The sequence below is a fragment of the Cupressus sempervirens genome, chromosome 4 (genome assembly GCF_028749045.1).
Source record: "Cupressus sempervirens isolate cs-2001-9-10 chromosome 4, ASM2874904v1, whole genome shotgun sequence".
Taxonomy (NCBI): domain Eukaryota; kingdom Viridiplantae; phylum Streptophyta; class Pinopsida; order Cupressales; family Cupressaceae; genus Cupressus; species Cupressus sempervirens.
In genome coordinates, this window is record NC_143121.1 from 635,182,760 (window position 1) to 635,208,928 (window position 26,169).

The window sequence follows — 26,169 nt, forward strand, 5'->3', positions numbered from 1 at the left end:
TGCTATGCCTTATCCTTGCATCTCCACCTGCACTCACAAAAAGAAAAACATTAAAACACCTATAAAGGTACAGAGTTGCGCACCTTTGTACTCCTAAGTGTATTAAAATGACTCATGAAGTACGCACCAAGCGCACCCCATAAGGTGCACTAGTGTGCACTCTCATATTTAAAAGGCTAGACAAGGGATTAGGCGCACCTAGCGCACCTTTGAGGTGTGCTAGGTGCGGTCTTTTTTGCTTATCAGAGGCTAAAACAGGGTTTTGAGTGTTTTTGTGATGTTTAACATTCTAGGTTAGGTTTTTTTTTTTGTCAATTAGGGTTTTTTTAGGATTAATATTTTCACTCTCCAGACTAATGTCTGCTTCTTTGTGCAGATGAAAAGGCATCCTCAACTTGTCGAGGTCATAAATTTTGATGTAGAGCTCGAAATTCAAAACCGTTTACAACAATATGGGGTTATCTCGTTCTTCTTGCAAAGAGCACCTAATTGGAATGGGAAAAAGAACAACCTAGCTTGAGCTAAGGCAATGCTAGAATTCAAACTTTTTCTCTACCCAAGGAATCAATGGTGCCCCCTATTGACTCTGAACCTCTTTATTTATTTTCTCATTCTTTATCAATGTAGAAGGAAACAATAATGACCATATTATATGCGGTGTAGCCAAAACTAGTAATAGTAAAGTCATCTGATTGTTGCGTCTATGTAGACCAAAATGGGGATTTTGGTTTCACATTTTTGGCCTTACGGTACTTTATTTGACCCCTATAGCTTTAGGAGGATTAATGAGTCAATTCTATATATAATTGATATACTAGGAGAAATTTGTACTAAATATTGATTTTTAATAAACAAATTAGGTCTTTTGATACCTATTCCAACTTCAAATAATACATATGTAATATCTTTAATATGAATAGAAATTTTCTTTGTAATTATGTTGCATGTTACCCATCAAAAAATATTTAATCATAATATTACTTTAGCAATTTTTTTTAGCTTAAAAAAATGAAAAAATATGAAATGAGGTAAAAAAACATAAGATAAATATTTAGAATTGTCATGAGTAAAATAATAGCATCTAGTTACATTAGACCATTTAATTCAATTGTAAATTAATTTTTAAATTGAAATATTTATTATATGATAAATAAAATAAATTTTTTTTTTTTTCATAAAAGTTGGACACTATTGACATGGATTCAAACTTAAGATATAATTGTAGATATATAATTATATTAAATAAATATATCTATTTCAAAAATATCAAAATATAGGTTAAATACATCTATTTTCAAAAACTATGAATAAAAGGTATCTTAAAATATATTTATTTTATAAATTCCTAAAAATATCTTAAATATATCTATTTAAAAAATGCCTACAAAATTGTCTAGATATAAATACCAACAAATATCTCTCATTTGATGCCTTTGCAATCTGATTGTGTGAGTGAAAATAAAAAATGGCTTCCACTTTGGTTCTCGTTGCTCCCACAACTAGGGTTGTGTCCCCTTCTATAGTCAGGCGATCCTTCAGTGGAGTCGATGTTGGTCTCTATCATTTCTGCACATTCTATCAGTGTTCTTACTTGTCTCAAGCTTTCATCTCCCATGCTTGGGACTTCTCCTTCTATTGTGGCTTTGGGTGTGCCTTCAGGTGTTTATGTTGTGAAGTTCGTTGAAAGTGCAAACTGAGAAAGAACGGAACAACAAGAAAGAAGAAAAACACAAATACATGATTTTATCATGGTTCACCACAAATTGTTGCTACGTGCACATTGTAGGGAGGATCTCTTATTTATGTTAAAGATTGAACTTTACATCATAGTTGTAGCTTCAGCTCTTCGAATACAATTTGAAATAATGAACCTCCAATACATATATATAGAGTCTCAAGAGAAATGAAGAGACAAACAATTGGAGGGAAACAATAATAAATGAAAGATTGTTGGGCTTCACATATACACCCAACAAACCCCCACTTGAAGTCCAACTGCTGTAATGTATGAGTCTCCCCTAAATCTCCTATTGTTATTTCTTTACAATGCCGAGAGAAGCTTGGCAGAACTCAACTTCTCTTGTGGAACAACCTTTGTGAGTGCATCAACTGGATTCTTCTTAGTGTTAATCTTCAAGACCTGAAGTTTTCCCTCCTCAAGTTTACTTTGAATGAAATGATAACATACCTCAATATGCTTAGTCCTGTTATGAAACACTATATTTTTGGCTAAGTCAATGGCACTTTACTATCACAATACAAGGTTGATCCTTTTTTAGGACAATCAAAATCACCAAATAGACATTGCAACCAAATCAACTCTTTTGCTCTTTCAGTAAGAGTAATGTATTCAACCTCGGTAGTAGAAAGTGAGACCACTTGTTGCAACTTCGATGCCCAACTGATCATTGCTCTAGCAAAGGTAAATACATAACTAGTAGTAGATCTTCTATTATCTAAATTTCCAGCCATATCTAAATTAGTTTTACCTCTGAGTAAAGTGTCTTTACCACCAAAACACAATATAAAATTAGGAGTGCCCTTAAGATATCTTAAGATCCACCTAATCGCATCCCAATTTTGTTTACTCGGATTACTCATAAATTTGTTGAAAACTCCCACTACCTGGGCAATATCCAGACGAGTGCAAACCATTGCATACATAAGACTACCCACGACTAAAGAATATGGGATGCTCTTCATGTAGTTTTGTTCTTCTTGTGTCTTGGAACACAAGGCTAAAGATAATTTGAAATGATTAGCAAGAGGAGTGGTGACTGGTTGGCATCCGCCATGCCAAATCTTTCGAATACTTTGAGAACATAGTGTTCTTGAGAAAGCTTTATTTCCCTCTTGTGTTTATCATGGATAATGTCCATGCTGAGTATCCATTTTGCTGCCCCTAAGTCCTTCATGGTAAACCTTTGTGACATCTTTTCTTTCAATTCTCAAATCAACTTCATAAATGAGCCGCAAGCATGTCATCAACATAGAGCAATAAAAGAACAAAGGAACCATCAGACAACTTCTTGTAGTAGACACATGGATTAGATTCACACCGAATGAAGTTATTTTCAGTCATGAATCAATCAAACTTGAGGTATCACTGCGTCAGAGCTTGCTTGAGACCATACAAGCTCTTCCTCAATCTACAATATAAGTTTCCTTTACCACATTTAATAAATCCCTTGGGCTGCATCATGTAGATTTCTTCATCTAAATCACCATGGAGAAATGTTGTTTTGACATCCAGTTGTTCAAGTTCAAGATCATGAGCAACAACTAAACCAAGAATAGCCTAGACTGTAGTCATCTTGACCATAGGTGAGAAGATTTCATTGAAATTTATGCCCTTTTGTTGATCAAAACTTTTAACAACCAACCTGGCTTTGTAATGCTTTCGACTTTTGCCTTCGTCTTTCAACCAATAAATCCATTGATTTTTTAGTGCTTTCCAATTTGGTGGCAAAGGAACCAAATCCCAAGTTTTATTTTGCAACAAAGAATCCCTCTCTTCCTGCATTGTTGCCTCCCATTTGTGAGAATCTGATGCTTTGTGAGCTTCTTTGAAGCTTGTTGGTTCAACTTGATCTAAAAGCAAACATTCTGGCTCTACTTCTTCGGAATATAATAGTTCATAATCAAAGAATCTTGCAAGAAGATTTCTCTGTCTATTTGATTTCGTCCATCCCTAAACATTTTCATTATGATCAGAATGCCCCTTTTCTTTATCCTGGAAATTTTATGTTTTGAATTCAAAATCACTGCCCTTTGAAGATGTGTAATGAGAATTATTGTTAAGCTAATGATCATATTGCCCAAGTGGAGATTGATGACTTGATGCCATAACCTTATTTTTACTTTGTGTGGCTGTCATTCCAATGTTGTGAGTACGGTGATTAACATACGGTTGAGGAGATTCACGCTGTCTATGTGAATCAATTCTGTCATTGACTTCAACCAAGGGCCGACTTGGTTCAAAACTATCTGATGCATCCTGTCTGGCAGTGGTCTGAACATTTGTGTGCAGAGTGACATGAGTAGGTGAGTATGCTTGCGGGTGAATATGGAAAAGGGAGGCAGCACCACCCGTGTGAATTTCAGAGGAAACTTTGTTTTGAGCGGTTTCCTCAATTGTAAACTCCTCAAGGGATGGTCTAACCGAATATGAAGGTGAAGATACTTCAGCATGGTGAAAGATGGAATCATGCCCATGGTCCTTTGCAGTCTCCTGATGCCAAGTGTCGAGCCTGTCATGGTCTTTGACAATTTGAACTCCATGCTTGATCCCATAATTATTTGTGTGCGCTTCACGCCAGTCAACACCAACATTGTTAGAAGCTTGTTCATACAAACCATGTGATATGGGAATATCACCAAGTCTTCCACCGTGGGCTGTGTGTTTAGCAGACGTAATGTCTCTGTCTGTATCCAAGTGTGATGCAAACCAAATGAGTGAGTAGGGGAGCCGTGAGTGGGCAATACTTCATCTGAATGTGGAGTAGAGTACCACTGATGTGGGTTGGAACTGTGAAGTTCCATATTACTGCCGTGAAGGAAAGGTTCTGTCCCAAGATATCCACCTTTAGGCAGAGGATTGTTTGCTCTGCTTTGATTTGAAGTGTACTGATTACGCTGTTCCTCATTAAGACTCTGATTATCAACATTGTTATGTAGTTCTTCAAATTCATTATTGTGATTCCACATACTAGTAGAAGAAGAGGATAGAGGGGCAGGGGCTAACACTGAGGTAGGAGATAATACATTTGGAGAAACAAGATTCTGATTTCTACCAGCATTATCACTATTAAAAATAGAGAAAGAGATATACTCATTTGCAGATTTTTCTGCTACGTTGAGAGCTGGAAATACTTTCTCATTGAAGATGATGCCTCTATTTCTGATAATTTTCTTCCCAACTGGATCCCAAATTCTGAAACTGACTGGTCTTCACCATAGCCCACAAATATGCCTCTTTGTGATTTTGGATCAAGCTTCCTTCTTTTCTACTTTGGAACATGTACATAAGCTTCGCATCCAAACACCCAGATGTGAGAATATGAGATTTCATTTCCCAGCCACTCTTCCTCTAGTATGCCAAAATCCAACCGAGAAGAGGGACTTTAGCTGATTAAGTATGCCATTGTTTTACATGCCTCTGCCCAAAACTCCTTGTCTAAACCGGCAATAGAAAGCATAAAATGAGCTTTCTCAAGGATTGTTCTATTCTTCCTCTCCGCTGCTCCATTTTCTTGTGGGGTGAATGGAACAATCTTGATTCTACAGATGCCATTATTCGCACAAAATGAATCAAACTCCAATGATCGAAACTCTCTATCATTATACATTTGCAAGCACTTTATTTTCTAACCAATCCAAACTGTGAATTTGCTGAAAACATCAAATTTCTTATGCAATATGTAAATTCATACCTTTCTTGTACAATCATCAAGGAAAGTGAGGAAGAAGTTTTCTCCTCCAGTAGAGCTTTCCTTGGTGGGTCCAAACACATCAAAATAGAAAAGTGCCAAGGGAGTGCCTTTCTATTCATGTTTAGTCCTCAAGAAGCTGACCCCTTTATGTTTTCCATAGAGACAATGTTGACAAAATTGTAAGTCAACTAATTTCAGCCCTAATAATTGCTCCCTTTTATGCATAACAGCAAGGCCCTTTTTACACATGTTACCAAGCCTTTGATGCCACAATTCTGAATTGCTATCTTCAACTGTCATGGCAGACCCCACTTCACCGATATTTTCAACAATATATAAACTTCCAATCTTGTCTCTTTTCACAACTAATATGGATCCTTTTGTGACTTTCCATGAATTGGTTAGAGAAGTGACAAAACCTTGTGCATATATCGTACTTATGGAAATCAAATTTCTCTTTAGTTTTGGAACATGGCGCACATCTTTTAAAAGCCATTTAACACCTCCTTTCAAATATAATAAAATATCTCCTTTGCCTACTATTTCACATGCTTTATTATCACCCAAGTATACTTCACCGAACTTATCTTCTTGATAATTTGGGAAGTATTCTATACATGGAGAGGCGTGAAATTATGCATCAGAATCTGAAACCCATGAGGCTGAAGTAGTCTCGGTTGTAGATAAAATTAGTACACTATCATCTTTGTCAGAGGCATTGGCTTGACTTTTTGGCACTCGTTCTTGTGCTCTTTTATAACCTCTACAATCCTTTTTCACATGACCACTTTTGCCAGAAAACTAGCAATCTCCTCCTTTCCTTTCCCTTGAATTCGAGAGCCTAGCTGATTTTGATCTTCTATGATGATTGTTTCTTCCCCTATTTTGGCTTCTTCCTCTAGTTTCGATGTTGACTGCCATCAAAGCTTCATCGGATTAGGATTCCCTGTTGCTTCTCCACATATCCTCACTAAGTAAAGTGGCCATTACTTCATCATAGACCACTTGTTCTTTGAGGAGTTAGAAGTACTAACTACTGTAACAACAGGATCCTAGCTATCAGGTAAGGAACACAACAAGATGATAGCTTTAGATTCATGATCTTGTGTCATGCCAACTGAGGTTGCTTGACATAATAAAGTGTTCACATTGTTTATATGATTTGACATCACAGTTTCATCCTTCATTTTCAGCTTGTAGAGTTTCTTTATAATGAATATTGTATTTGCAGCTGAGGCCATTTCGTACATTCTTTGAAGTTTATCCCAAACTTCTTTGGTCGTAGATTCTTTGTGTATATTGAATAAAATATTCTATGATAAAGAAAGAAAGATTGTCGCCTTTTCTTTCGCAGCAATTTTATACCAGTCTTCATCCTTCATTGCAGCCAGTTTCTTTGCTTTTCCATCAATTGTTATCGCCAAGTCTTGTTTGACTAGCAACGAATGCATCTGAACTTTCCACAAACTAAAATTCTGTCCTAAGAATTTAGCACTCGCAAATCTTCCATGCCTCAAGATTTTCAAACACCGAAATTGATTCCAGCATTTACACCAAGCTTTGGTACCAATTGTGAAGTTCGTTGAAAGTGCAAACTAAGAGAGAACATAATAGCAAGAAAGAGGAAAAACATAAACACATGATTTTATCGTGGTTCACCACAAATTGTGGCTACATCCACACTACAGGGAATATCTCTTATTAATGTTAAAGACTAAACTTTACATCACAGTTGTAGCTTTAGCTCTTCGAATACAATCTGAAATAATGAACCTCTAATACATATATATAGAGTCTCAAGAGAAATGAAGAGACAAACAATTGGAGGGAAACAATAATAAATAAAAGACTAACGAGCTTCACATATACACCCAACATATGTCGACCCTTTGGCCCCTGCTATAGGGGCCCTATTGTTTCTTTTGTAGGCCCTCGGGCAGTTGTTGGTGGTGGTGTTGGTCCAAATGTTGGGAATGGAGAGCCTCTCCTTTCAAAACTTGTTGCCAGACTTAACAAGAGTTATGCTCATGATGCTAAGTCTTCTTCTACTGAATCCTCAAGCGTAATAGCTCATCCCATTTCCTATGCCAAGGCCTCACCTATGGTGGTTTGTGGCCCTCGAGTGGTGGAGAATATTGACTACTACCAACAATATGGGCTAGTGGGTAGATTTGTAGGTATTTGGCCTTCTCTCCAGATCTTCATTGTTGGGTAACTAATAGTTGGAAATCCCTTGTCTTTATTGATTTTTGAGTTTTACCCATGTGCTAAGGGTTTCTTTATTGCTACCTTCTCTTCTTATGAAGATCAATATCTTATCATGAACAAGATGTGGGTTTGAGGGAATCATTCCCTTTCTTCCAAAACTTGGGTGTTTTCTTTCAACCATCTTATTGAACCACTTAATGTGTGTTCGATATGGGATCACCTTCCTAATCTCCCATTGCATTTTTATGAGATGTCTTGCTATGAGGCCATTTGGAACTCCCTCGAGTGCTTCTTGAAGGTTGATGACACTAGGAGACCCTCAACCCTTATTACTTTCATCTGTATTATGGTTGATTTGGACTTGTCATAGCCACTCTCTGGCGACATGATACTTATGGTTGGGGACTGGCCATAGACACGTGTTGGACTATGAGGGCCTCCCCTTCCGATGTTAGTGATGCTTTGTTACCAGCTACTTGGCTTCAGAATGTGCTCTTTTGTGCCACAAAGGTGTGACTACTTGATGGAAGGCTACTTGTTTTGACCATTTGACTATTCGTTTGGATGGCTGCCTCTTAGAATCTTGTAATGGCTCCCTCTCGGAGTCCTCTGATGGCTCTCGGACTGTTGATAATGTTCTCCTATAGAAGTTCTTGTTGAGGCTCTTGTTGTTGTTGATGACCTAGCCACAATTGTTGCTCATGGACTGACTTCATCGTCTCTTCCAGGGCTTCCTACTATTGCCACCTACACTACTTGTGCCCAACCCTTTGGCCAAGAGAAAACTTCTTCTCCTTCTTCTTCTGTCGGCTTACACCATGGTTTTGTTGACGTGGCTCAACTAATTCAGCAGTCTGGCAATTATGTTGTTGATTGCATTTTGAGGTCTCCTTTGATGGGGAACCCTGAGGATTGTATCACTTGGACAGTTGTCTAAGGGCGAAGAAGGAACTCACGCTCTCCATCTTTAGCGATGTGAGTATGGTTGTCTTTAATGGGCTTTCCCTTTGTATTACATCTATAGGCTTTGGTTGTTTTCCTCTTGCCTTCTCTTGCGGTGTCAGATTCGGCCTATTTTGCTTGGGCAATGACCTCTTTGCCTTGTTCTTTTAATTGTTTTCTACTAGCACCCCTCATGTTGACTTTGTGTGGCCTTTGTGCTAGTTGGCCTATTTGTTGGGCCTTGTATTTGTATGTGCTTTGTACCTCAGGTAGCACCCTCTTATTTGCTTATTTTTTTCAAAAAACAAATATCTCTCTTCATCTTTCAAATGCATACATTTAATCAAGTGAAAATGTAGAAAACCCAAAGGAAGAGTACTTGGTTTACTTATTGCCCATACAAGTGAGTGTTCAATCACAAAAGAAAGAACCACTCTTTTAGCTGATAGGTTGTAAAATTTAATTTTCCATTGGGAAATTATCAGCCTTTCCAAAAGCATGCCAAAAATATTTAGTAATTTTTTAATTTATTAATTAGTTTTCAAATTTGATGAAATATTTAATTCTTTTTCAAATTTGTTAATTTCTTTAGAGATTTTTAATCACTGAAATAATGAAATTTAGAATTTTTATCCAAAAAGACATATATATATATATATATATATATATATATATATATATATATATATATATATATATATATATATATATATATAATCATTATAATATTGAGATTTGATTTTGATTTATGATTAATTATACCTTTATTTTAAAGAAATATAATAATATAATATAATATTATTGAGGATTAAATTTATTTGAATTTATTCTAAATCTTTTAATTTTTAAAACACTACTATTTTATTTTAATATTTAATGCATTCTATGTATTGTGTTAAATATAATATAGAATCAATTAAAATATGATTATAATATATTTTATGATGCATTGATTTTAAACCTTTATGTTTAATAATTAATCATATATAAATATCTATTTTAAATAGATTTATATAACAATTATTTTCTTAATTTAATTTTAATATTTAATATATTAGCTTAAAATTTATGAAGAAAAATATTTGATGATTTAATGCATTTTAAACATTTATTTTTTATATATATATATATATATATATATATATATATATATATATATATATATATATATATATATAATTATTATTTTCTTAAATATTTTATAGAATCAATTATAATATATTTTTGTTTTATAATGATTTAATATATTTAAGATATATAATATATTTATCTAAAAATAAAATTTATTTATGTTTAGGCTCACTTTGTTTAATTTTGATGCAAACTATAAAATACTTAAAATTCAAATAGATTTACACAATAAACATTTTCTTAAAACATTATATATTTTTTTTAAACATTAGAAATTTTTTTTTAAAATCAAATATAATATAATGAAATTTTGTGTATCTTATTTTTGCTCTCTTCCTCTTTGCTCTGTCCATTAGATTTCCGTAATAAAACAACCACGAAAGGTTCACTGCGCCCGTTGACCCTACCCAAGGCTGCCAGCCAAGAGCCGCCCTCACCTTTATATTTGCTCTCTATCTCTATGCTCTTAAAATGTCTTCAAAATTTTACAAAACATCAATTTTCTTAATATAATTGAACCATGTTAAAAATATATATATACTTATAATTTTCAGATTTTTTCTGTTATGGCCAGCATAGCTCTACAAGTTTGTAATGGGTAATCCTTGTTGCTGAGGACAACATATGTGATGCAGCTATAAACAAGATCCGAAAACAAACATTCCTTACATAGCTGCATATGTTGCAGCGAGCAATCCACTAACATTAACTTCAATTTACAACTGAAATTACGTTGTCAAAACATTGAATGACCCACATATGAGATCCTCTCAACTCACTCATTGCATGAAATGAATGAAATCCCCATAAAATTTGGTTTCAAAATAATTGCATCTGGGGCCTGTAAAGGAAGTTGATGAGCCGCTATTGCTGGTAAATAGTTGAACACCTTAATCAATTGACAATTCACATGGTTTAAATCTTTTGATCTTTCATTTAAAAATTAAATATATATGCTGTGATCAATTACTGTGTAGTATTAAATCTTCACGTCGTGATTCTAATTACAAATCTCACAGAAGGTTAGAAGATCTATTTCACGATCATGAAGTACTAAACAAAAGTTGTGCTTGCATTCGGCATCTGGCACATGCAAGGAGGATACATGGGTTGAAGGCTCTAATTCTGAGCTGTGAAGCCACATTGATAGTCATAAAATAGTCACCCGCCATCAGCAGATGGCATATGCAAATGGCTTGCAGTTTTGAAGCTTCAATTTACAAACCAAGTATAATTTCCAGATCAACTCTGTAGCGCTTAACATTTCATGACATTAATTTAATGAACTGTCTCTCAAGATCTTGACTGATCAAATTAACACTCATTGCATGCAGGTACATTGAGTCCTGAACAACTTTTGAATATGCATACGTGACATCAGTTGGAGCGTACAAGACATATAAGATATGAAGTTCCTTTTACAGACTGTAAAGTACCATTGGCAGTTGGCAAATAGGGTGCTAATGGCATGCCTTCCAATCAACTTATTATTGTTACAAACAGCCTTTCAAATGTCTGGCTGATTCTTACAAGTGATCCAAACATTATCAGTTGTACTTCGTGCATGGTGAACAGCAAGTAAAACATACTACTTGACAACAAAATTCACATGGTATTTCTCATGTGGAAAACAAGCTGATTCTGTTAACAAAAAAGTTAAGCCTTTTCCATTGTAGTTAATAATTCAACATACATTTAATTTAGGTCATTGGATCTTACAGACAAAATCATGTATCCAGCTTACACACAACATTCAAGTTGTTTCTGTTATTCTGTGCCTTTAGTTACTTTTTACCTGGTTTTGGTAAATGGACATTTTTATGGCAGGGAAGTGCATAAAGATAGTGCAGTTTCGATTTAATTCAGTACTCAATCACATACATGTTGATAAAACTGTTGACTTTGATTTGTTAGCTTACAGAGGTGACAGCACTTCAGATATAGCTCTTGCAACAGCAGAGGACAGAAAAGATCGAACTTTATAATTGTGACACCAGCTTGCACTCGCATAAACAGACCAATTACCCAAAAAAACCCAAGACAATAAAATCAGGTTTATTTGGAAAACAGTAACGGTTTGATTGATACAGGCAAACATCGAAACAGTTTCCAAGCATGATCAATGAGGACTGAAACACCTTTGAAAAAACAGATTCCAAAACCAAAAATTGAGGCAAGATGGTAAGATTTCATGTTATGCACTGATAAAGAACAATCAACCAAAATCCTTTAATCCTCGGCCTCTTGAAAGGAGACTATTATCCTCTTTCTGCTGCTGTACATATCTGCAACTAAGCAGGGCTATATTAACATATATAATTATTCTTCTCTTGAAACTTTGTACAGTATACTCCTGAATCATTCTGGTGTAAGATGATTCAAAACCTATTTTTTCGTACATGAACAGTCAAGACTTTCACCAAATCGTCCTGACCAAAGACAAAACTTTATAACTCTACAACAAACGAAATTCATTTACAAACACTTCGGGTAAATGCTTTGCAATCAGATTGCAAGCACATATGCTAACACTGATAAAAAGCAAATGACTTTGACTTCCAAAAAAAGCTCAATGTTCGGCCAATCTTTTTGGAAGCTGTTTTATGGATTGTTTTCTTTACTTTGGGGTTCTCCCCATTGTTTGATGGCTGAGGTGGTATGCACACATCCTGAGACTGGCACAAAACTTCTTGTTGTCGCTGATCCCTGAAGTGTTGTAGCAGTTTTTCAGCCTTATCCCGTCCTCTTGGACCTCCATTAACAGAAAGAGTAACCAATGCAGGGATAACACCTTCCCTCAGAACCATTTGACTGTTTTCAAAACTATTAGTACACAATAGTAAAAGAAGACCTGCTGCTTGTTCTTGCTCAAAGGATGTTCCTGTCTCAAGAAAATCTGCAATCGCTCCAATGCAACCTTCAGTAGCAGCAATTGTTGCTCTTCCCTCTTCAGTGGAAGCAAGATTATACAAAATTGTAATACATTTTTCTGTGAAGTCAGCTTCACCATCAATAAGAAGAGAAACAGACTTGGAAATCGCCCCTGCTACTATTATGTGGGAGCTATTACCCTCATATGTAGATAGATTATACAAGGCATTTATAGCATCTTGTCTAAGTTGGTTAGAATCTGAATCCAGGAGTTTAATGATAGCAGGTATTGCTCCAGAATCTCCAATGCTAGCTTTATTCTCTTCCCAACTGGATAGCATAAGCAATACAGCTACAGCTGCTTCAGATGTCCCCAAATCAAGAATTTCCAACAAAAGAGGCACTATACCCTCAGCTAAGATTGCTGCTTTATTCCTGTAGCACAAAGCACAAAGCACAAACACAGGTAACCATCGAGTTTTTGGTTCTCCAACACAACTAGTCTAACACAAACTCAAGATTAGATTAATGTATGTTTTCATAAATCTCCTTTACCTGTTATTGTTGACAGAAATGTTGAAAAGTGCTAAAGCTCCAGATTCAAAGGCATGTGTATTAGATGTATCAATGGCAGAACGTAGGAATTTTACAAGAGAATGAATAAAACCATTAGAACCCATGTATGAACGAGCCTCATCATTATCTTTTGCCAATTGTCTGATCTCTTCTGCTGCTTTACATTGCAGTTCTAATGATGGTCCACTAAGGCTTGCAAGCAATCTTTCATATCTTTTATAAGGGTCCTCTTTGACAGTTTGTGATTCAACCATGCCATGTGACCAAGACAGGTTTTTATCATCGGTTTCACCAGATCCTTCATTCCGAAGCAATATCGGAGAGTCACAATAATAACTGCTACTGAAAGTACCTGTTGAAAATCTGCCTGTATCATCCTCAGCGACACCAGAAATTTGACTGTCCTCTAACGGGACTATCTTGACCTCTTTTAACCGAACACCATCAACACTTTTGATGGATCCAGAGTCTGCCAAATCCCATCTCCAGTCTCTACAAGGAGGGGAAGTGATCGGTGGATCTGGTACTTTAATCCCATTCTGTTCGCACCAACTGGCAATTAGGCCTTTTACACAATAATTAGGAGTCAAAGAAAGGTGTGCTAATTTCTGCTGAGTTTTGGGGCATGTTTTGTGACCCTCACTGAGCCATTTCTCAATAAAAATCCGTTCATATGTTTGCCCAGAAGAAATAATTACAGGGTCAGACATCAGTTGCAGGGAAATTGGACATCTGAATTCTTCAGGAGGTACTAACACACTTCCTGAGCCTCCAGGTGTCTCTTTTCTGGCTATATTAAATGTGTGAGCCCTTGATACATGGCGATCACCATTCCTTCCATTCCCAGTAACCTTGTCAAGGGAACTCCTTACCGATGGAGAACACGGATCTGAGCATGGAGAGTCAGGACCATCTGAGTACTCATTTTTAAAAAACTTAGCATACTTTCTGAGAAGATGCATAAGATAAACGATAATAGATTCCTTTCGCTTGTCTTCATCATGGCGAGCTTTATCAAGCAATCTCTTAAGTGCTCTTTTTTCTGTCAAGACAGCTCTTGAGGAGATGATGCCTAGCTTCAAAGCCACCCGATGGAAAGCATCCAATTCTGATGTACCATTTTCACAACTGGAATCCTTGTCCTGTTGTAGCAATGCAATGATCTCATCACCAATCTCCTTTTCTGATGGTTCAAGAGCAAATGTGACTCCCTCGAGCTCATTGACAATTTCAGCAATCTACATCAACAATTTAGTAGCATTAATGAATTGAATTGTGAAGGCATCTCCAGCTAGCAACATCCATCCAATAGACTATATACAGAATTCACAACTAAGAAAACAATTGAAATGTATGCACTTAATTATTAGCACATCAATTGCAATCCCACTCAGATGGTACATTGAAACTGGCAAATCAAAACTATTTCAGAATTAACCTTATACAAAACTTGCAAAGCACTTCATAATAATGTAAATACGAAATTCAACTAGGAAGCCAAAAGGAAAGGTATATACATTATGCCTCTCCTAATGGAATTTTTTTGTTAATGCACCATTCTATCAATAGTTTTAATGAAAAATAAAATTTGAGGCTTCATAAGTAACAAAGAATTTACTATAATGGGATGATCAGAAGAACACTGATTCTCATGAAAAATTCTGCATGTTCACCCCCCTCCTCCACCTCTCTTATAGGTTCAATCACATACCTTCAAGACTAAGAGGAGTTGTATGAAATTCACATGGCATCATCATCTTTGTGTATAACAGCCAGGTTGGTGAGCCGATTTAAACAACATTTAAGTTGAGAAGAGAAGATAAAATAGGTCATAAAAAGGTTCACAATTCCAAAGATGTTAAATAACTATGTCAGTCATACGTGGGCAATTGGCCAGACCAGTGCAGAATATTTCTCTATAAACCATGTTCCACTTAAATGGAAAAAACTATCCTAACAAGTCATTACTTTTCAATCATTTAAGTATCCTAGAAATGAGTTTGAATGCTATTTGGATATGGAATTAAATGGTCCAAAAACAGTTTTTTGTTTGCTTGGTTGATTTCACTCGATGAAACAAGGACACAAATACTAATAATAAATACAGGGCAAGCCATGGGTTATGAATTTCAAATTGGATACTAAATTCCAAAACATTCAAGAACTTTTATGCCTGGAATAATACAAAAGAATGGGGGAAAGTAGTCATTGTACTCCCATTGCCTTTAACTTTTGCACAGCACATAGCAGCTATACATTGCAACTTCTCATATGACGGTTATCTTACATAAGTGACAATGTGTCAAGTCTGTTTCAGCACCAATGGATTTGTTCTTTATAGGCAACTCTATCAATGGGATGGTGATAACTAATGTTTCTCCCCAACAAAAGCACTCCCCTAAGAAAGTAAAATTTCAGAATTGTTTAATCAGTCTCTCAAAAAATTAAAACTAACCCGGCCAACCAAAATTGGATACTCAGAGGTAGGATCTTCTGCTAGAAATATTAATTTCATAGATAGATGCCGAACCACAGATTAGAAATGAAAAGAAATCACATTTCCCATTATTCTCATATTTTAAGATGCATGGATCAAAAGCACAAAGTGATATACAAGAAAACTGCAAACAAATAACAAGCTTGATTTGTTAGCTAACTACCTGCTGCCCCAGTATCTGTGGCACTATGGATTCAACACGCCTCAAACTTTGATCCAAAGCACTCTTGGCCCTTTCAAACTTTATCAAAATTGAATCCCCAGTAATGGCCTGAAAATATGGAGATGGTAAGAATGAGGAAAAACAATGTAACCAACTTCTGCCTTTATAATCTTGAAATGCAAAGCACCTAGTCCTACTAAGCATTCCTTACATTAAAAATTCAAAAAAATATAACAGAGCTTGAGTGGAATTTAAAATAATTTCTAAGGCCTAAATCTCAAACACAGTCCAACCTTTGAATGCTCGAATATTAAGGCTGTGTCAGTATTTGTTAAAATATTATGATCATGTTTGTATCTGTTAAGCTCCGACATAGAAATGAAAAAGTGACCAAATAGTTTTCAACAAAAGTATCAACCTAAGATGAACCTATCTTTGTTGAAGATAAAAACATATCATAAGTTGTGAAAAACTAAAAAGCCTCCTGAAAAGTTACTTTGTTTTCAAGTTTCAATTAATATACTTTTCTTAAAAAGTTACCAGAGAAATATCTTTCTGAAGTCAACATCAGAATAATGTTGTGAAATTTGTATTCTTATTTGTCTTGGTCGAAATTTGAGGCAGTTAGGACCCAAGAATTACCAAGTATAGAGTGCTACAATCTGCACAGTGCTGAAGAAGTGTTTTAGCTTTCTCAAGTGCTAGATGCAACGCACACAAGGCCTGTATGCCTGACTGACACCTGGGGCGTGCTGCTTCTACTGCAGGAAATATTTTCATCATACCATACACAACTCTAGCAAGTTTCCTAGACATCCCTCCATGTAGCTGCAAAAATATAACAATTTACACATCCATCAGAAAAATTATAAAATTCAATTGCAGTCTCTCTCTTATTTCTTACTAACTGATATGATTTGCTAATTAGCATTGTAGCTTGTTTGTGCTATAGATCAGAAAAAATCCTTCTAGCGCAGCAAACCCATCCGGTTTACATATGTAGAAGTGTCATACAAATATGACAATTCGGACCTTTGCAGTGCATAGAAGTCCACAAGACAATCATGTAAAGATTTATCAACTGGTGACTTTTGCACTGATAGCATAACAATCATAGCAAAATAACACAATAGATATCTCCTAGATTTCAGCTGATCATAAATCTGTGAGTCCACCCAAAATAAGATCTAAAGCCAATCAAGAAGATAGAAATACATGAAATATCCACGAGACAGATCTTTAGACAAATGAACTACAAACAGAAGGAAAAAAAGGTCGAGAAAAGCTTTAAGAAAAAAGTGGAATAGGAAAAGGGATGTTAACAATCGCTTGTGCTCACCTAGTTTTGAGTGGCCCCTAATTAAGCAACCATATAATTTTGAGGGCTCATCATTTCCAGAAGGCAAGGGAAGTAAAAGGCATGTTTGAAAGACATCAGAATGACTTGCTTGGACAAAACACAGTATCTTCCTTCTATAATTCTTCTAATATTTAAAAATCACATGAAGTTTAGAGTTTAACCATGAAAAGACGTGACACTGACCCTCTGACTCCAGAAGCAGCATTCTTACTTTAATCTAGAGAACAGCCTTCCTGCAACATGACTGCTGAAAAAAGAGACATAAAGAAGACAACATAGAGGTACCCCTTATTCCATTACTGGTTAAATCAAATCTTGGTTCTTGAGTAACCCATCAGAAAGAAATGATTACCCCACAATAATTTGTGACCACTTGAACCATGAGGCCACTGGAAAATGAGACATAAGACAGACAATCTAAAGGAGATATCCCTTATCTTCAGATGTGTACTGCCACATTTAAACATGGCGTTGGGGTAGTGGTCACCAAGGTTCAGACCCCTGTTTGGCCACTGCGCTTGCAAGCCTTGTACCTTTTTTGGACCATTTAGCTTGTGGGTTTGAAGTTTGAACAAATGAATAATGGGGATGAGGATCCCTGTTTGTGGCCTCACCGGTTCATTGCTCCAGGTCAAAAGCATTTCACCAGTTGTGTTAAAAAGCTCACAAGGAATTTTTTTTGTGAAAAAGGAGAATCCCTTATACTCCATTGCTAGTTGAATCCAGTCTCCGCTCTCAAGAACCTAATCAGTAAGTAAATGCAGTCTCCAATCTAAACTATTATAACTGACGAACAGATGGAAAAGACATGAAAAAAATAAAAATAAAATCTGTTTACAAGTTTTGTTTGACGGAAATGATAGTACCAAGACTCTACCTTTGCAGTTGATAAGCTCTGTTCAACAGCAACATCCATGGTCCCCATCCAGTTTTAAGACTATTCTGAAATGCTGCGTTCCCACATGCAAACAAAAAGTAAGAAATAGCCTATAATAAAAATAATTGCAGATTCAGTTTGGGCGTCCTTGTATACCATCTTAGTCACAAAGAGATAAAAATCATAACACACATTTCAATGGCATATCAGCATTATTCCAATAACTTAATATTAAAAGGAAATCCTTTTTTTTAAATGCTTCAATTTTCCCAACAGCTACGGCAATCATCACTTACAATATACAATATACCAAATTATCTTTGAAACAACAAAACATATGTTTGAAAACCAACTATAAAACATTCACAAAATACCCTCTTCTGGAAAACCAAGCCTCACAAAATTTAGTTACACGGTAGTAAAACAAGAGATTTTCTGCTCATAATCTTATCATTCACAAGTTATAAATACATCTATGAGATTGCCAACAAACATCTATCTAAGTATTAAATGAGAATATTAAAAGCTAGAAGACATCCATAACTAGTTTTATTCGTAGTTTTTGCACAATCTTCAACTAGGAGCAGCACAGTGAGCAGTCTAATACAAACACATGATTGTAATAATTCCAATTTTCCAACAACGAGATCAATTTCTTTATAAACAAATACTGAACTGCAAAAAGAGCCCACATAGCCACAGCATTTTAACTCGTAACTTTATTTCACAACCCTACAAAATCTAAACTTTGCTAACATTTGTATGAGTCTAATTAGGGAATCATAATCAAGCTGCAAATAAAGAGACCACAACACATAAGCCCTGAAAAAAGCTAATCAAAATAATTTGATTGGCAATGACAAAAATTGATGATGCATGAGGTGTATCCATCAAGCAGATTTTACTTTTAAAACATGCCTGATGTTCAAGAACATGTTGAGATTAGCAGAGACAGAACTAAATCATGAATCACGACGACCTAGTTTGAAGCCTTGTATCCCTAGATCTAAAACGTGTGCAAGGCACTGAAATAAGATCACTCGGAATTCAAGAACCAACATCACAATAAATATGATTGTGAAAGAGACTACAATGAATTGCAAGCCTTTCATACGACATAATCTCCAATGCCACTTGTCCATGTGACCAAACTTAATCCTGGATTTTGTTAACTTATCTCAATTAACGAAACTATTGCTGTAAATCATAAGTCCGGTGCAAAAAATACACTGTTGAAATAATCTAAGCGATAACCTCTCTTTGCCATTTAGAACAGCTCACACCGTGTTCTCCACTTTAAACAAAATGAATGGTTATTCCATAACAACCAAATCAACCTACCAAAAAACAGAACTGGCTCCAATAACAAGAACTGCAAAACTGAAAGACCATTCCCGAAGTGGAAAAAACTTAGAAGCAAATTAGAACTATCAAACATCCTTTCCTCTTCCAGCTTCAGGTCAAACACAACAGACTCTCCCGGAAAAACTAACAAACCTAGATAAAGACCAGCCAACCGTGGAAATTCAATAACAACCGTCCTAAAAGACCGTATGCTTCTTTGACTATAATAATGGCATTAGGGAACCCTCTATAACAGATTTATTTCTCAATGCAAAAAAGGAGATACTAAGATTGTATTCAATAATAACAGCAATCCTAAAGCATTGTAACTTGTATTTGTTATACGATAATGGCCTCCTACACCCTCTCGTTCTCAAAATCCAATAAGATAAAGATTTGATTCCCCGCAATATGGGGATCCATCTAAACAATATAGGCCGAAAGCATATCAATCTCAGAAAGCCAAGACTCCATATAGTACAGTTTAAGAACAGATCCCAGATGGATATGTACTGTGGCATACTATCCATGGCATACTTCAGCTAGGAGACCTAAGAAACACAAACGATTCAATCAAACCTCCGTCAAACTCCAATGCCTAGATAAACATATAATGCATAGTTCAAAACCCATTCCTAGCCTAATATCCATAACCTACATCTGCTATGAAGATCAATGCACACATTCTAATTCCAATGCCCAGCTAAAAACGTTTGACTCATAAAATAAGCCGCACTCATGAGCCTAAAATGCATAACCCACTTCAGCTACAAGGCATAGTACCCAGAATTTTCTCCAACTGGAACTTCAAAAAGCTGCAAAACCCAGATAGGTATTTGATTGGGTATTTAAAAAAACCCAACTTGCACGGGGCCTCCAAATGAACAAGCACATGATTTTTTCACAAGTAACCGATGCTTATACCTCGGAGCAGAAGAACCATTCACACTATCCAAGGAGGCTTCTTCATGACACAGCAGACAGCTGAAAATAACAGCATATCCAGACTGGGCATTGAGATTGGCACCCGAAACAATCCAATCCGCAATCAAACGCTGCGAAAACTGAGATTTGCGCCCAAAATTATCCAATCCTCAATCAAACTCTGCAACAACTGAGATTGGTACCCCAAACAATCCAATCCTCAATCAAACTCTGCGAAATCTGAGCGCACCCAAATGAAGATAAACAGTTAAAGAAGCTCAAAAATCTATAGGGCCTGACTGGTGCAAACAAACAAGTGTGGCTAGAAGAAAAAACAAGAGGGACGGCTTGATCTGCCTTTGGATTTGTAAGTCTGAAGACCACACTTTGTTGAGGAGTCCTTTCATATGATCGAAATCTAAATACAACGCCCCCCCACCTCGTCACTGTGCACGTTTCGAAACGGGGCCCTGTTCACATGGGCATTTAACCTTACCTAGTTTTAAGGAATGGGTTTTGGATTAAAAGCCAAAATGGGATTTTTTCCGCCGGTTTGGTAGACTTGGAGATCCGTAACTTGAATTTCTGAATCTCCACTTAGCTCGTGGTGAAGTACGTGCACCGAAATAGGGGGAAGATACACTTGCTACTAGTCCAATCCGACGGGCCGTTTTGGTTAGGCTACCTCTCCCACGTAGAGTACATGGGATAAGTCAGTTCTGTGTTTCTTACTCGCCCGGCATACCATGTATTGGAAACATGCAAAGTATGTAGGTTTGATTTTACATAACAATTGGTATGTAGGTTTGATTTTACATTGCACTGCCACTGAGTATGTAGGTTTGCATGAGTGTTTCAAAAAGGCAACCAGTAAAAATTTGTAGAATGTCCATCCACGAAGTCATCTTTCTTTGAAAATGTGCTTTAATGGGTACATCACACGATTCTCAAAAGAGTGGGGTAGATCAAGATGGATCTACGGAGGGGTGAACATGTAGTTTGGGACAATATTCTTTTTAAGATTTGCAATGGTAAAATTTGTTTCTTTTGGCTTTCATGAGATAAGAGTTTATTTGTCTCTAAGATTGGTTCATGAATTTTTATTTTTTTTAAATTTATAAAAGATAGTTTTGATCTTAGATCTTTGATTTCTTTTATGCCACAAATTCAACTCAAGTCATTTTCATTCATATAGGATTGGTTCATGAATTGTTTTTTTTTTTTAAATTTATAAAAGGTAGTTTTGATCTTAGATCTTTGATTTCTTTTATGCCACAAATTCAACTCAAGTCATTTTCATTCTTATAGATGAATTTTGAATTTTCTAATTCAATTTTCATATTTGAATCTTGTTGTCAACTTTCTATTGGTTGTTGTGTATTCACTTAATAGTGTACATTTGTGTTGATTTTTATTCTTGGTAGTTATGCATTCAATCATTTGAAATCACGCTATCATATAGAGAATTATTAAGATAGTTTTGATCTTTAGATCTCTAATTTCTTATCTAGGATTATATAAAAACATATATATATATATATATATACATTTACACACACACACACACACAAACATATATATATATATATGTACATATATGTGTGTGTGTGTATATACATACAGACATATATATGTATATATATGTACATGTACATATATACAGGTGTGTATATATGTGTGTATATATGTACATGTACATGTACATATATACACACATATATATGTCTGTATGTATATACATACAGACATATATATGTATATATACATGTACATATATATATACACACACACACAAGTGCATGTACATATGTATGTATATGTATGTATATATAATGTATATATACATACACATATTACATATTATATGTATATATACATGTGTGTATATATATATATATATATATATATATATATATATATATATACACAAGTGCATGTACATATATATGTATATGTATGTATATATACACATACATATATACATGTATATATGTACATATATATACATATACATATACATATACATATACACATATATACATATACATATACATATACATATACACATATATACATATACATATACATATACACATATATACATATACATATACATACATATACATATACATGTACATATATACACATGCATATATATACATGTATATATGTATGTGTATATATATGTGTGTACATATAAATACATGTATATATGTATATGTATGTGTATATATGCATACATGTATATGTATGTGTATATATGCATACATGTGTGTGTGTGTGTGTGTGTGTGTGTGTGTATGAATTCTCAATTTTCTAATTCAAATTTCATATTTGAACCTTATTGTCAACTTTCTATTAGTCATTGTGCATTGACTTAGTAGTGTGCATTTGTGTTGATTTTTATTCTTGATTGTCATGGGCCAATCAAATGATGTGCATTCATTCATTTGAAATCATCTTATCATCTGAAATCACGTTATCAAAATTGAGAATTATTAGGAGAAGAGTCCCAATAATTGAATATGTTCTAATAGTCATGTGCATTTTGAACAAACACAAAATTTCAAGGGACTCTAAAATATGATGACTAAAAATTAATTGCGAAGTTTCACATGTACCAATAGCCAAACGCTTTTTAGCTTTTCTAGTTTGTAATTGGCCCATTTGTGAAGCGTTGCTAAGACATTTGTGTGTCACTACTCGTACATTTGTTCATAAGTGCTAGCAATTTTGAGTGCACAATTATTAGGTACATCTTTAAGTAGGTATTGGATAAAACTTGAAATGGTCGCCTTTTGACCCTTTGGCACTTAGCAAATTCTAAAAGAAGAATTGTTACTACCCAAAAGCTATAAAATAATTTTTAAGTAGTTAAGTTGCATACATAGACAATTAAAAAAATCCTTGAAATCTAATGTATAGTTTAAGCTTTGTGGGTGCACAAAGTCAATTATAAGTTATTGCTACACTCCCCCTAGAAAGCAATGTCATGGAGCGCCAATAGAAACAATATCAAAAAATGCATCACATCTTAAGAGTGTTAGGATGGATGGACAACTAACCTGTGGCAAAAGGGAAATTTTGTTTTGGACATTTCTAATGGTAAAAAATGTATATTTGTTTTTGAAATAACGTGTTTACAAGATGTATATTCTTATGTAAATTTTGATTCTATAAATTACTTTATTCTAATCCCGTCATCTTATATTTGTAGAAAGCATAATTAATCTTTAGGTCCTCCATTTATCCTTTTGAATTTGGATTTGTGGGTATAAAATTGACCCAAGTCATTTTCATTGTAAATATTAATTTAAATTTTATATTTGAACCTTACTGTCTACATCATATTAATCATCGTGTGTTTACTTGGTGCGTGCTTGTGTTAAATTTTGTTATGTGTATCTTATGTAGTCTATTATCAATCACACATCTATCATTATTATTATCAAGTTAGCTCTATCATATTTCATTGTAATAACATGATAACATTTATCTTGTGCTATGAATTTTTTGATAAAATCTACATCAAGAATTTAATCAAGTATCAAGTTACAATGACGCAATCTAGTATATTTGTTATGATAAACATTGATATTATGTTTTATTGAGTTTGTATGAGTGCAACTTTTATATCTTGCATTGCATTATTTTCATCTTAATTATCTATTTACAATTTTATACTTTCATAATGATCTTTCTTTGGTGACCTATGATAGTGATTTGGCTACTAATTCAACTTCATATTCATAATATATCTAAGGGTATATTGATTTATGTGATGTTATATTGAAGAGGTATTTCTTGTATGTGTCTTATGGTAGTTCTCCTCCAAGCGTCACTTTTTATTCTTCCATCCTTAAGGATCCTACTATTGTGTGATTAATAGATACACTTGTTTCATCTTTACTCACTAAGAATGAAAAGTGATATATATTTTATTTTGGATTACCTAGCCATGTTGATTAACTTCAAGGGGGCTTTACTCAGTGAACCTAAATCATAACATTTGCATTCTTGGGATACTATATAATCCTCATATTTTCAAAAAATATTGACCCAAGATCCCTTTTTGTCACCTCCCCTCTAATAGCCACCTAGTACCCCCAACCCATTTTCCTATATAAACCCCCACCACTTGTCCAAAAAAAACCTTCTCCCCCTATTAGGCAATATATTGCCCCTTTTTTGCCTACTTTAACACCCTCAATATGAATGCATGTAGTATTGTATTGCACCTTCAATCAAGACAATGTGATTAACTTAGTGACGTTATTTATGATTATTATACTTATAATATCAATGGTAATATGCCAATACATGATATCTTTTTTTTTATAATCACCCTCACATAATGATGTTGTCCTTGTAGTTCATGATAATCCTTCATTTCTATCTTTTGACTTATGTGTTATTGATGATTTGTGGTACTTCTATATTTTCTCATGACAAGGCTATGGTGCACATTTTTCAACACACTTATGATAAATTCTAGCTATATTTCCCTATGTGTATTCTTTTAGAGTCAATAATATTCAAATATATCTTTTGGTTTTCTTTAGCCATAGTATGGTGCACTCCCAATCCCTAATCCCCAACAAGTGCAACATGGGTTGCAAGGTAATCCTAACCATAGCCACCTAGCCCCCTTGCCCCCCTCCCCTCCCACCCAATGTTCCTATAAGTTTGTAACTCCCATAGTTCAAATTATTTACTCATGCACATCTCTCCATACATTACTCATGTCGCCATTAAAGACAATATTTTATTTCACTTGATTATTCCAAAGAGTTCATTAGATCTGTAACGCCTCGTCAAGGGATCCAAAAGAATTAACCTAAAATTTTACTAAGTTTTCCAAACAAAATTTTTTTTAAACATGAAAGATAAACCATTCACATCGAACACATAGTAGTAGAAACAATAACATACAATCAACTATAAGCATACATAACAGGTTATATTCCTTAAGGATCCCAAGACATTGAGTCACATTTGATTTAATTAATACTAAGTCTAACCACTACCACATCCACATGAAAGAATAAATAGAAAGTCCAATGTCCATATTAAACATTTGTTCTAAATGTCTCTTGGCAATTAAATTCAGAATGCTCAACCATCCACTGTACATGACACATGGTATGAAAGGCTTAAAAGAATATACATGTGTGAAAATGAAGTACATCATCCTATTCTAATACATGATGCAAGTGCAATAAAGTAAATGAAACCAATAACATACATGATACATCCATTAATCAATAAAGATATAACAACCATCGTAAAAGATATCCATCCATCATAAAACACATCTAATCTAAGTGCATGGTTCCTCTCAAACGTCAATAGCATCATTAGACCATCATGGGCCCTAGCCATCCCCCATGCGTAATATCCCAAGTCACCAAAGAGATCATCGGTATTATCATAGTAGGAATGTCACTCCTAAAACATACTACAACATATGTAGAAGGAAATATAACATGCAAATTAAAACCATAAGATAAGTAAATAACAACATCTATCATATGCTAATCATCAATATAAGGATACATGTCCACCATCATAATCCAGGAATAGAACAAAGATAGATGCCAACAAGGAATGCATCAGCCACGGTGTCTCAGACAAATCTCAAATGGTAAGAGTGAAAAAGCACTACCACCCGACCATGTGGGACCTAAATGGCCCACTCCCACTGCGCTGGGGAGATAGTCTCAAGTCCCAAATAGGCTATCAAATCACATAACACAAGATAACAAATCACCTAACACAAGTACCCTCTAAGTTTAGGAAATCCTAAAAGTATGCTAACTCAAAGGTTCCATCATAAAAGGGTCG

General features: G+C 34.9%; 1 protein-coding gene across 1 annotated transcript; it reads right to left on the reverse strand.

The window, feature by feature from the left end:
- Window positions 1-11,881: 11,881 nt before the first annotated feature.
- Window positions 11,882-20,717, reverse strand: LOC149562845 (U-box domain-containing protein 6-like). Its single transcript, XM_089826301.1, has 6 exons — window positions 20,326-20,717; window positions 18,058-18,130; window positions 16,463-16,648; window positions 15,821-15,928; window positions 13,140-14,398; window positions 11,882-13,019 (listed from the first exon to the last, which is right to left on the reverse strand). The coding sequence occupies exons 2-6, from the start codon at window positions 18,103-18,105 to the stop codon at window positions 12,239-12,241; spliced, it is 2,382 nt and encodes a 793-aa protein (XP_089682427.1). The 5' UTR covers window positions 18,106-18,130; window positions 20,326-20,717; the 3' UTR covers window positions 11,882-12,238.
- Between the last annotated feature and the right edge of the window lie 5,452 nt (window positions 20,718-26,169).